Here is a 13,289-nt window from a genome sequence, read left to right as displayed (position 1 = left end):
AAATATCCCAAAATCTGAAAAACATCTGAAACACTCTGGTCTCAAGAATTTCGGATATGGGGTACTGAACCTACATATGTACATACATATGTGTTTCTGTGTGTGTGTGTGTATATGATAAATGAAAAATATTATAAAAGATAAAGGAACAATCGTATATGTATATATATACACACAAAAAAACACACATATATATAATTTTTTATATGGTAGGTGTTTTTCTTTTGTATTTTTCATATTGAATGTCAGTTTTCTTGATTCAGTTTATAAAACTCCATGATTAGCAATGTGATTTCTGCGGGATAGGGTGACCCCCTTTCTTCTAGTCCTAGTATCATTTTTCCAGGAAGTCTGATTTTAAACAGTGGTTTGGAATCTCTTCTCTTAGTAATATCAAGTGTTTTTTAATTGCTTGCGCAATAGACTCCATAAGGATGTGAAGACTATTTTAGATATGGTTTTGACAGTATTTTCAAGCTTCCAGCTTTGCATCCTACACTGATTTATATATTATTCAGTATTTTTATACATTCATTTTCTCTCCAAAGCTCTGTTATATATACATAATTTTCTTAATTCTTTAAATAGTGCTGTGGTTATCACTGTGGTTAGCAAGTGTTGATTTTCTAATTTTTGCTGAAAGGTTAATCAGTGAACAAAGAGCTTAAGTGGTTTGTACCAGTGATGTAGTTAATTAGTGATAAAGCTACGTGAACATTCTAGCATTCTAGCCACTTCCCTTTCCATTTTCATGCATCATAAAATCATGTCTTATGCAGACAAGTAAAACTAAATTTTATGAATGCTTATATTGCCCATACAGGTGCATTTTATCTTAAACCATAGATTTAGTCATGAAAACTTGAGTATCGATTATAAATAGGTTTATGATATTTTTGTAATACAAAAAAATTCTTTGGAAGTCATCCCTCTGTAATTTATCTTTTTTGTTATTCATTTATGCAACTTACCTTTATTGACCATCTCTTATGTTCAACATGCTAAATGAGATTCAGGTTTGTATAACTTGAGTTTTCTTAAAATAAGATACGCCTATATAAACACAGTATCCATAGGAACATAAATTTATCAAAAAATGAAGTGAGAGGAAAAAAATAAGAATTTGGAGTGAGATTATAACTTGAGCATTGGTATTTAGATGTACCCCCACCTCCACAATCCCAATTGAAATCACTGCAAAATTTTAAAATGTGGAGAAACTAAATTCGTGCTGGAGGCCAGGGAGGTGTTCCACCTTCATGTTGCAAACTTTGAAGAGTTTCCACCTGATATAGTGCAGATGGGATGATACTGAAGGAATATACCCAAACGAACTTGCAATTTCACTTCCCGAGAAAGTGACAAGAATCGAGTTGGGGGTTAGGACAACCTGTAGGGGTTTCCACCTGGTTTACTTTCACAACTATTGATGGCTTAAGAGTGTCACTAGGAGGCCCAGAAATATAGTCACACTGAAGTCAAAGCAGGCCCTGCATTCGGGCTTTTCTCTGATGGAACAGGCAATGGCATACAAAGGACTGGCCACTCTTCCTGGAGTGGAGGTTGGGTCAACTCATAAAATGTTTATATGGAAAATTAGAAGTTTTTCCTGCTGGGGACTACCCATGGTTCCAGCTCCCTTCCTACTTCTCTTGACCACTCTATATGAATTTATATTAACCAGAGAGGAGGTATCTAAGAACATTAGGATAGATGGTGAAGGGAGTGAAAGAAAACCCACCCACCCACCCTATTTTGTGGAAAACACCAGCCTAGATAGACTGCTCTTTGTTCAGGAATGAACAAAGAAACTTAAGGTTTCTGAAAAGATTCTACAACATAAATGGAGAACATAGTATTCAAGAGGCAGAGGAAGAAAAATACTTATTTTAAAAGTATGTTTTCTACAGAAAAAAATAAATATTTTTGATAACAATGTGCTTTGTGTAAGGAAGTATATAATACAAAGTGAGAAGTAAAAGCAAATTAAAAATATTATTGAATGAGACTGCAGGCAAAAAGTCAAAGGGAGATTGCTGAAGAAGGATGAAATGTGAGGAATCTAAAAATGCATTATATGTAGTAAAGAAAAGTATTAAAACTGGGGAGAATGGGATGAGTGATGGAAAAGGTAAACTTGAGAAATTCTCCTGAAATGCAATGGAAAAAGATAACAGAGCAATGAGATGATGGCAGGTTGGACAGAGGATTGAGCTCTAACATGCAGACAATTGTTCCTAAAGAATTAAAGGCTAGATTAAAAGCAACCGAATTGATTAAGCATACCATAAGAAAACAATACAAACAAAAGCAACTTTCTGGATTACAGAAAGACGTAGACCGGGCCGGGTGCCGAGGCTCACGCCTGTAATCCCAGCACTTTGGGAGGCCGAGGCGGGCGGATCACGAGGTCAGGAGTTCGAGACCAGCCTGGCCAACATGGTGAAACCCCATCTCTACAAAAAATACAAAAAATTAGCTGGGTGTAGTGGTGAGTGCCTGTAATCCCAGCTATTCGGGAGGCTGAGGCAGGAGAATCGCTTGAACCTGGAAGGTGGAGGTTGCAGTGAGCCAAGATTGCGCCATTGCACTCCAGCCCTGGCGACAGAGTGAGTCTCTGTCTCAAAAAAAAAAAAAAAAAAAGAAAGAAAGAAAAGAAAGATGTAGACCGGCAGATAAAATACTTATTCTGTACCAGAGAAAATAAAAAAAAGAGATCAATAATTAGATCTACCCTGACAAATTTTCAAGGATAAAGCAAGGAAATTACCAAGCATCAGGATAGAAAAAGTAATTTAACCCTCAAAGGCAAAGTTGACATTGGAATTCTCAGCAATACTAAATGCCAGAAGACAATGAAGCCATGTCTAACTTTTAGGGGAAAATGTGACTCAGAAAATCTAAACTCAGCCAAGGTGTTATCATTAGTGAAAACAGCAGTAAGATCTCAGTTATATAATTTATCACTAATATGCTATCCACATACCTTTCCTGAAAAAGTTGCTTAATTGCTAGTCAATTAAGAGATAAAGCAAATTAAACAGTTCAACCATGGGGAGGTCATGAAATAAAATGATTAGTGGTGAGTAGTAGAAAGAAACATATATAATAGGTCATGAAATATAAATAAAATTCAAAACATAACATAAACATTTTGAGTATTTATTGAAAGATAAAAGAATAACAATCATAAAATGAGCCCCAAATCCAAGATAGGGATAGAAAAAAAATATGAATTATTTAGAAGAATATGCAATTTAACAGGCTATATGGTCACAACTATGTCAAGGAAAGACATCAACAATAGTGGGGTTCTAGATAATAGAAATGCCATATACTTTTTCCTGCTACTCTCTATTTCCATATTTTTGTAATACGTTTGTATTTTTATAGTGTGTAAACTTTATCAAATTAAATCTATGTATACAGCAGAGTTATAATTACAGACACATTTGTAGTATTGACTGCTTTGTTATTGCTCTCCAAATTAAAAATAAACTAAGCATTTAGCTTAAGACATTAAAAAATACACAATAAAACAGACATCAGAGAACAAAAAAAATAAATTTCAAAGCACAATTTTTTGTATCAGTAAACAATAGTTTTGAAAAAGCACATGCCATCTGAGTTGAGTATTTAAAACAAACAGAATTAAACCTAAACAAAAAATACAGAAAACAATGTATTTAAATCATAAACTCAGAGAAAGTAAAATGTATAGCTATGCTAACTATGAAGTGAATAGTATTAATTAGCAAAATTGACTTAAGTACAATGCTGGAATTGGCCAATATATGGAAATATTAGAGAAAACTGCCAAAGAGCTACTCCAAATGTTAGTGATTGTCTCTAAGTGGGTAGCATTATGGGCTATTTTACTCCCTCTTTGTGTGTTTTTTTTTTAAATTTTTACTTTTTACTTTTTTCCCCACTACAAGCTACTTTAATTCTTTGAACAATTTTTCCATGCAGGTAAACTGTTACCATATTTTCCTATTAAGAAATATTTTCAATAGATTTTTTTTCTACAGTAAATTTTACTGAAAACATTTGGTTCATTAATTTTTGTCTATATGAATGCTGTCCATCATGGCTTTTGACAATCTGAGTTTTTTTTGATGATCACATTTCTACCAAAATCAATTTTCCTAAGTCAAATTTTGTATATCCAGATTTTGTAAATATTTGACTCTTCTATTGATTTTTAAAAAATCAATTTTACCATGTGCATTTTTCCTTCTGTTGCTTTTATTTTGTTTGGGTTTTTAAAAAATCACGTTTATTTTTTTGCTTGTCTCAAAAATTTTTAATAAGCAGGTATGAATTTTGAAGTTAGATATGAATAAAAACCAACTGAAAAAGCAAATCCCTCTGTCTCCCAAGACAAAGTGGGCAGTTTGTTTCTTTTGAGCTTTAAAGGTAGAAATAGCTGCCTTTCTAAAATTTAAGTGAAGCGAAATGTTGACATGCCCTGAAAGGACTGCCAAGGTTCAGGGAGCCTGTTAATGGGCCTTGAGAGGCTCTGTGACTCTGGACTAATGGCCCAGGGACCACTAAGAGTAAATTGAATTTCTAGATTACTGGCTACTTTCACAGCTCTCTGATGCCTCCAGGATGGGAGAGTAGACACACCAAATGCCAGACAAATAAATGCTAAATAATAATTCTTCGAGGTTCAATGGAATATCTATCACTTAAGTAGCAAACTATTTACTAAGTGTCCCAAATTTTGCACATTTGCATTGCAAGATTTTACTAGTAACATGAGTAGGTGAACTGTTCTTTACCTCACTCACGGAATAAGTAAATGAAGGTTGTGCTTTTTGATTTAGGCCACTCTTGATATACTACACTCAGAACTACATTGCTCACTCCCCTTCCTAAAGAAATAAAGGTGAATTGCAACAAGGTTCTCTCCTGCATGTTAGAAACACTGCAGAGTATAATACTTGCATTTGCCACACAGAAATGCAGGGAGAGAGGAGCAGGTTGGAAAAGTAGTTTTCCCATCTAAAATTTAAAAAAAATTTTTTGATAGAAAAATTTTTTTTGAAAGGAAAACTCATTGTGTGTATATCTTGCTTACCTTGTTGAGTGTATACTTAATTTTTTATTTAAAAAAATTTTTTTTTAGAAACGAGGTTTCACTATGTTGCCTAGGCTAGTTTCAAACTCCTGGGCTCAAGTGATCCACTCACTTCGGCCTCCCAAAGTGCTGGGATTACAGGCGTGAGCCACTGCGCCCGGCCTATTTTTTATTAAAAAACTTTTTTTTTTTTTTTTTTTTTTAGAGATGGGAGTTTCACTCTGTTGCCAGGCTGGAGTGCAGTGGTGTGATTATAGCTCACTGCAGCCTGAGACTCCTGGATTCAAGTGATCCTCCCACCTCAGCCTCCCAAGTAGCTGGAATTACAGGCGTGTGCCACCACACCCGGCTGTTGTTTTGTTGTTTTTATTTTTTTTTTTGTAGAGACGAGGTTTCACTATGTTGCCCAGGCTGGTCTTGAATTCCTGGGCTCAAGTGATCCGCTCGCCTCGGCCTCCCAAAGTGCTGGAATGACAGGCGTGAGCCACCATGCCCGGCCGATTTTTAAATTTTTTAAAATAGAATTCCTATAATATACAAATATAATACACAAATCACCTACCTCACTTTTAAAATTCTACATTTTTTTAAAGACAAGTAGGAGGGTGACTTTATTCACCAAGCGATCAAAAGCAGGCTGCAGAGGACAGGGATTTAGATTGGGAAACTCTTTGTATTCTATCAAGCTGTCTTCTTTACTGGCTACCTTAAGGCATTTTTGCTGGGAAGAAAAACCTTAATAACATCAAGGGCAGTTTACCTTAACCCTCCTCCCATCCCATTGTACCCCACCCTACCAGCCAGAAACAGAAGTCTTATGAAAAGGTTTTGAGGAAAATATCCTGTCCTAGTTTACTCCATTCCAACGAATTCTTCAAACACATCCTTGACCCAGGACATACGCAGAGTTCAAATCTAGTCTGTATGTTTTGTTAGGCTACCGGTCTCCTTTCTTGGGAAGACTCCTGACTGTGCCTTTTCTGTTTAAAGATGGTAGAGGCGATGGGTGTTCTCCCGCAAGACGGTCAAGGTGTGGGAGAGCGACACATCTTTGATTCTGGCAATCTCTCGCACAGTATGCAGGGCCAGGCCTGGGTGGGCATACTGGCAATAGCTTTTGGGAACCCAGCGAGGGAGGAAGAAGGGAGCATCGGTTTCTACAATAATTCTCTCTAGCGGGATCTTTCTCACAGTTTCTCGGGCTTGCCCAGCAGAAGAGTAAGTCAGAATTGCCGTGAAGCCCACATACAGGTTGGGAAAGTGGTTCAACAGGGGCTCGATGACTGAGTAACTCCCAGTGAAGCAATGGCGATGTATCTTGTGGTCAGAGGGCACGTATTTTTTCAAGATGTGCAGTAGGTCTTCATCGGCTTCTCGGCAGTGGATCATCATGGGCTTCTTTAGAGAGACGGCCAGCCGCAGCAGTCTCTTAAATACTTTCTGCTGCTCTGGGATATGCGTGGTGCACTTACTGGAGTAATCCAAGCCCATTTCGCCGAATGCCACAGCCTTGGGGTGTCGTAAGGCTTTTAAAATATTTCCTTCTTGATAGTTGTTATAATAATGGGCAAAATGAGGGCGACAGCCAAAGACCCCCCAAACCAGATCATCTTTCAACTGATCCTCCCACAGGTTACCACTTAGGTTTTGAGGATTGCAGAAGCAAGAAATGCAGCCCTGAAACTCCTTGGGGAAGGTGTTGCTATAAATTTTTCTGAATTTGGTAAAGGTGCCTTTGAAAGGCAGCCTGGAATATAGCAAGTCTAAATGACAGTGGGTATCAATGAAACCCGGTTGCTCTGGCTGCCAGATGGTCCTTGGCGGAAAGCTAGATGCACGTCCTCCATAAGGATGTCCTAATGTCTCCTCTTGATATACTCTCTCCTCCTTCGCCTCTGCTTCCACATTTCTGGAGTAGTAAAATAAGGAAGAATTCTTGGATCTGCCTTCCTCTGTCATCTTCAGATCTCTGGATGTGTTTTCGGAGCTCGCTGGAAAATTGGTGGAATAATCACTCAGGAAGCTCTGGTGGCTGCTCCTCTCACCCTGGAATATGTTGTTGTTGCTTCTGCTGCTGCTGCTACAGCTGCTCTTCCCAGCCTGCAATGTGTTACTGCTGCTGCCCAAGGAGGGATAGCAAGAAGACTTGGTACTGCTGAGCCAAGAGCTGGTGTAGTCATGCCAAGGACTATAATGAGGTGGAAAAGTGGTGTAGTCAGTGGCGTAGTATGGAGGCTCTGACACTACAGGAAGACACAGTGAGAATGGCTTCTCTTCAGAGAATATGACTGTGGTTCCACCTACATCAGACCAGTCACTCCCTGAAGAGGGGCGCTCAATTGCCATCTTTTCTTTGCGCTTTTGAATTACTGAATGGGAGTTATAGTTATCCGGAACATTTAAAGGCGGAGAGCTTTTTTCACAAATGACTCTACTTTGGTTGCTAAGTTGCTTTTGGATTATTACATCGGGGTTATAGTCATCCAGAAAATTTGAAGGCTGAGAGCATTTTTCACAAATGAGTGTATTTTGTTTTTTAGGTCGCCCCTCACTGAATTTCTCAGGAGGATTAACAGTCACCCTCTTGTCACAGGAGCTGCTCATTTCTGGGGCTGACTCTTTCTCTTTTTGAGGAGCAAAGATAGTGGCATTCCTGGCTGGTCTTTCTCCACAGTAGGGACACTCTCCTAGGTCTGATTGTGAACTAATGACAGCCCCTTCCTTTACTTTTGGAATGTCATCTCCCAGGATCTCCTGGAGAACGCTCAGAGACAATGAAGAGCCACTATCTTGAGGTCTACCCTTCCTGTTCTGGAACTTGTTTGGTTCCTCAGTTTCATTTTGACCCTCACTTCCAGCTGTAAATTGAGGGTTCATGGAATTATAGGAGCTACGTTTGGAATTAATTTTAAGGCTGTAGATGCCCTCCTCCAGAGAAGCCATTTCTTTTAAAACGGGGCTGGCAGAGTGCACTGGGGATCACAAGGACGAAAGGAACTCCAAATGCTCCAAATGAGGCAGTCTTTGGAGCCGGCCCTAATCAGGCCAGTGGCTGAGGAATGGGAGGAGAAGGAGGAGAAAGAATTTCTGTGGCAGGATGAACCTTGAGAAAAACACGGTGTGCAGGCCACAAAGTAGCCTTTAGGCCTTTCAGGCCTTTGAGGCCTCTCTCCACTTCCAAACCACGTTACTGAGCTCCGCGGGGCACCTGTGTTTGCTGCAAACCACGTTACTGAGCTCTGCGGGGCACCTGTGTTTGCTGGAGGATCCTACCTAAGTGCCGCTCCGGTGGTACTTTTCTGCGTGCCGACGGGCCCCAGAGCTGGAGGGCCCTCACGCCACTCCGGCGCCTCAGGAACGTTTCCTCCTTTTTTCAACTGTCTATCACAGTTCTCGGTGTTCTAGAGATGCCAAAGCCCTTCCACAATTATTTCAAAGTGCTCTGGAGAAGTCCTAAGGATCCAGGCCTGGTATGGCGTCCGAGCCCGGAACGTACTCCTAAGACTGTCCCAAACGGTCTGATTTTGCGCTGTGCAACTTCCCGGATGTTAAAAAAAAAAAAAAAAAAAGTACTTCCGTGGAGTCAAAGTGCTTCCGGGGAGTCAAAGTGCTTCCGATCGGCCGTGCGCCGTGGCTTACGCCTGTAATCCCAGCACTTTGGGAGGCCGAGGTGGGCGGATCACGAGGTCAGGAGATAGAGACCATCCTGGCTAACACGGTGAAACCCCGTCTCTACTAAAAATACAAAAAATTAGCTGGGTGTGGTGGCGGGCGCCTGTAGTCCCAGCTACTCGGGAGGCTGAGCCAGGAGAATGGCGTGAACCTGGGAGGCAGAGCTTGCAGTGAGCTGAGATCGTACCACTGCGCTCCAGCCTGGGCGACAGGGCCAGACTCTGTCTCAAAAACAAACAAAGTGCTTCCGATCAAAACTCTTACTTTTGATTTGGAATACAAGGCCCTTTGGAGATGTCAGAGTCCATGAAATGACTACAAGACACCTTAGGGATCAGACACAGGGTGCCCCTGGGTGGGCTTCTGGCCTAGAGGCCCTGATCCCCAACGGCCAGCTGGAGGACAGGGCAGAACATACTGTAGAAGCCGAGTCGGGAAGCCTGCCCAGCCCCCATCACCTCGCCTACCAGCCTGGGTCAGGCCAGCAGCCCGCTCCATCTAAGAGCAACACTCACCTCCCCACGGCCATCCAGCCCCTCCTTTACCACGCCTCTTCTCACTGCCCAGCCACGTGTCTACCCGAGCTGCAGCCATTACATGCTTTTTGTTCCTCCCCTCCACCCTCGGTTTCTTCCAAAAGCGTAGTCATGGTTTTTAGAGCATAGTTTAAAAACATAGTTTTAAAAAACATAGTTATGACTGTGGTATATAACAACTTTCAGTCTTGTGGTGTTTTTTTTGTTTTTGTTTTTTTCTTTGTCCTCCTCTCCCACCCCCCCCCACCCCCCCGAGAGGGAGTCTCGCTCTGTCGCCCAGGCTGGATTGCAGTAGTGCGATCTCGGCTCGCTGCAACCTCCACCTCCTGGGTTCAAGCGATTCTCCTGCCTGTGCCTCCCAAGTAGCTGGGACTACAGGCTCGTGCCACCACGCCAGGCTAAATTTTGTATTTTTTTTTTTTTTTTTTTTTTTTTTTTAGTAGAGACGGGGTTTCACCATGTTGGCCAGGCTGGTCTCCAACTCCTAATCTCAGGTGTTCCACCTGCCTCGGCCTCCCAAAGTGCTGGGATTACAGGTGTGAGCCACCGCGCCCGGCCCAGTCCTGTGTTTTAGTCACTTAACATTACTGTATAGCCTCAGTATTTTTCTTATTGCCTCATGTTTTTCAAAAATATCATGCTGGTGCCTTTATAATGCTCCATGGAGAACGTAGATGTGCCGTAATTCACCAAGCCCTTCCCTTTTTGTTAACTTTTCAGGTCCCCTTATTCTACCTTTTTTTTTCTATGATAAAAAGCTGCAAAGAACATCTTTGCACATACAAGTTTCTTCTGTATTTTGGGTTGTTTCTTTGGACTACGTGCGGGGAAATGGAGTTCCTGAGAGGAGGTAGGAATTTTAAATTGGTTCCTCATAACATTACATTGCCGCAGAAAATTGTACTAACTTAAAATCTCATCCGTAATGAGTGGTCCATTTAATAGGAGAAACACACACATAAACCCGATGCCTCGTTGTTATTTTAATTTGCACTTAATCTGACAGTTTCTTAGAGTGAACTTCTTTTTATTTGTTGACCCTCTCATGAATTTTGTTTATGCTGTTTTCCCATTTCTCTTTTAGGGTCTTTAAAAAATTAAACATTTTTATAAAATTAAAGTTTAGCCATATTTTCTAAAATGTTTTGTTAGCATGTTTTTGTTTATATTTTAGTATATCGGAGTTATAACTTATGTAGTTAAATCTTAATTTTTAAAAATGTTTTCTTTCTCTTTTTCTCCCAAGCCTGCAATGTCATTCCTCCTTCTGAGGCTTGACACATATTTATTTTTTTGGAAGGTGAAAGGAATTGATTTATTATATTTAAGCCAATACTTCATCTGATATTTGGGTTGGATTTTACAGGAGGCTATACACTGATGCTTTTCCAAGTTGGTACTTTTTTTGCTTATTGATATGTGACTCCTCTTTCATTATGTGTTAAATTCCTGTTAACAGAGTCTATTTCCAGGGCATCTGTTCTTTTACACCTACTATGTCTCTTGTTACTGTGGTATTGTACTACTTTAATAAATGAACTATTATATTAAGGTATAAAGTCTGGGAGAGCTAGATTTCCTTCATTACACTTAAATTTTACAACTATCTTTAATAGGCTGAACTATTTATCAGGTAGACTTAAAAAAATAATTCTAGGCCAGGCCCGGTGGCTCACGCCTGTAATCCCAGCGCTTTGGGAGGCTGAGGCGGGTGGATCACCTGAGGTCAGGAGTTTGAGACCAGCCTGGCCAACATGGTGAAACTCTGTCTCTACTAAAAATACAAAAATTAGCCGGGCGTGGAGGTGTGCCCCTGTAGTCCCAGCTACTCGGGAGGCTGAGGCAGGAGAATCACTTGAACCCGGGAGGCAGAGGTTGCAGTGAGTCCAGATCACACCACTGCACTCCAGCCTGGGTGACAGAGTGAGACTTCATCTCAAAAAAAAATAATAATTCTAAGTCCCTCCAGAATGACATTGAAATACCCACTTGAAAAGTTATTTTAGTCTGCTTATCCAGAATATACTTCGCCTATCCTTTTAGTCAAGCTCTTCTATTAATATATCTTCTAGTAAATATTTTTAGAGTTTTATCTGGGTCACAGAGTTTTTATTAAAACTATTTTTAAGTATTTTGTAATTTTGTATTATGAACATACTTCCCCCCCACTGTATGGTCTAGCTGGTTATTGCTAACACATAAGAATATTTTAAATTCAGGTATGGTTGTACTGAAATCTTTGTTAGTTTTTCAGCCTTTGCCTAGGTCATTATTTTATCTACCCATAATGATATTTTTTGTCTCTTTCTTGCTAATATTTTTACTTCATATCTTTCTACATTGTCCAGAGCTTTTAAAAACAATATTAAATAATGATGCTAGTAGGGGCATTATTGTTCTATTCCTGATTTTGGTAGGCACATAGTTTAATTAAGTATTATGTTAGATATTTAGGCTGTTGTTTTAAAGCAGATCTTTTTGTAATCTTGTTAAGGAACTACCCTTGCATTTAAAAATGTATGTGGTAGGAAATGTTGTGAGATCATTATATATTTGCTCATATTTCCTAATTGGGAAACATGTTGGCATCTGTGAGTAAAATGCTGTTTTTTTGTGTGTGTAGGTGGCTTGTAACTGTTACAGACTATTAAATTCTGTTTGCTTGTATTTTACTTAGGATCTTCTATAAATCATAAGTAGTGAAATTGTTCTGTAGCAGTAGTTCTCAACCTTGGCTTGCAGTTTGTAATCACTTGGGGAGCTTTAAAAATTACTGATGCCTAGGCCCACCCTGAGAGAATCTGATTTCTGTCTGTGTGTGTGTGTGTGTGTGTGTGTATGGGGGATGGTGGATGTCTGTGGCGGGAGTTGGGGGGCTGGTGGTGGACAGTGTGGCCAATGCATCAGGATTTTTAAAAGCTCTATAGGTGATTCTAATGTGTAGCCAGGGTGAGAACTATTGTTTTACAGTTACTTTTTTTTCATGGTACGTCTATTAGGCATAGGAATTCACCTTTGTAGCTTTCCATCATTTTTGGTATCCTGGAGAGTTATATAATTTGGTAATTTTCTTTTCCTTGAAAGTTGGAACAAATTCATTAGTAAATCATCCTGGTTGGAGACTTTATTGGGGCAATTCTTTGGTAATTTTTTTCACTTCTTACTTGGTTATTAGCTTATTCATTGTGTTTTTGATAAGTCACGGTTCTTACAGAATATCACTTATTTAATTGCAGATTTAAAATTCATTTTCATATGTTTGCATGATTATTATAATTTATCTTATGGTTTATATCTTATAATTGCATCTCTGTCATGCACTGTATCATTTCTCATTTTATTTATATTTTTCTTGATGAGCTTTCTAAAATCTTATCTATTTTATTTATTTAAAAAGTCCTTGGATTTATTTATTGCAGTTGTTTTTCTTCTTTCAAATTTATATATCCTTACTATCTTTTTTGCTTTCTGTTTTTCTTATGACAAATTTTTGCTTTTTCAAAACCTTTTGTTTATTGTTTTGAGGCAGTCTCATTCTTTCGCCCAGGCTGGAGTGCAGTGGCACGATCATGGCTCACTGCAACCTCTGCCTCCTGTGTTCAAGCGATTCTCCTGCCTCAGCCTCCTGAGTAGCTGGGATTACAGGCATGCACCACCAGGCCCAGCTAATTTTTTTGTATTTTTAGTAGAGACGGGGTTTCACCATGTTGGCCAGGCTGGACTTGAACTCCTGACCTCAGGTGATCTGCCCGCCTTGGCCTTCCAAAGTGCTGGGATTACAGGCGTGAGCTACTGTGCCCGGCCTTAAAAGCTTTTGTTTGAATCATTGCTCACTGGTTCTAAACTCTGGCTATGTTTCAGAATTACCTGGGGAGAGTAGGAAAGAAAAAGAAGGATCTTGTACTTGCCTATCTCAAAGTTCATGGCTGAGACCTCTATAACAAAAGACAGATTAACAAGAGAAAAGCACACAAATTTATTTAATGAAAGCTTCA

General features: G+C 39.7%; 2 protein-coding genes across 2 annotated transcripts in view; one reads left to right on the top strand and one right to left on the bottom strand.

Moving 5' to 3' along the window:
• The window catches only part of EFHC2 (EF-hand domain containing 2), a 199,513-nt gene that overhangs the window by 50,277 nt on the left and 135,947 nt on the right, over positions 1–13,289 (top strand). The window lies entirely within an intron of this gene.
• LOC117977590 (putative deoxyribonuclease TATDN2) lies at positions 3,049–10,263 on the bottom strand. The gene has a single exon (XM_055106281.2). The coding sequence runs from the start codon at positions 8,027–8,029 to the stop codon at positions 6,071–6,073; it is 1,959 nt and encodes a 652-aa protein (XP_054962256.1). The 5' UTR covers positions 8,030–10,263; the 3' UTR covers positions 3,049–6,070.

The sequence above is a fragment of the Pan paniscus genome, chromosome X (assembly GCF_029289425.2).
Source record: "Pan paniscus chromosome X, NHGRI_mPanPan1-v2.0_pri, whole genome shotgun sequence".
Lineage (NCBI taxonomy): Eukaryota > Metazoa > Chordata > Mammalia > Primates > Hominidae > Pan > Pan paniscus.
This window is presented reverse-complemented; position numbering and strand designations above follow the sequence as displayed.

What these genes read in the sequence shown, in the direction of transcription:
- LOC117977590 (XM_055106281.2), bottom strand. Translation starts at nt 8,029, where the DNA reads ATGGCTTCTCTGGAGGAGGGCATCTACAGCCTTAAAATTAATTCCAAA.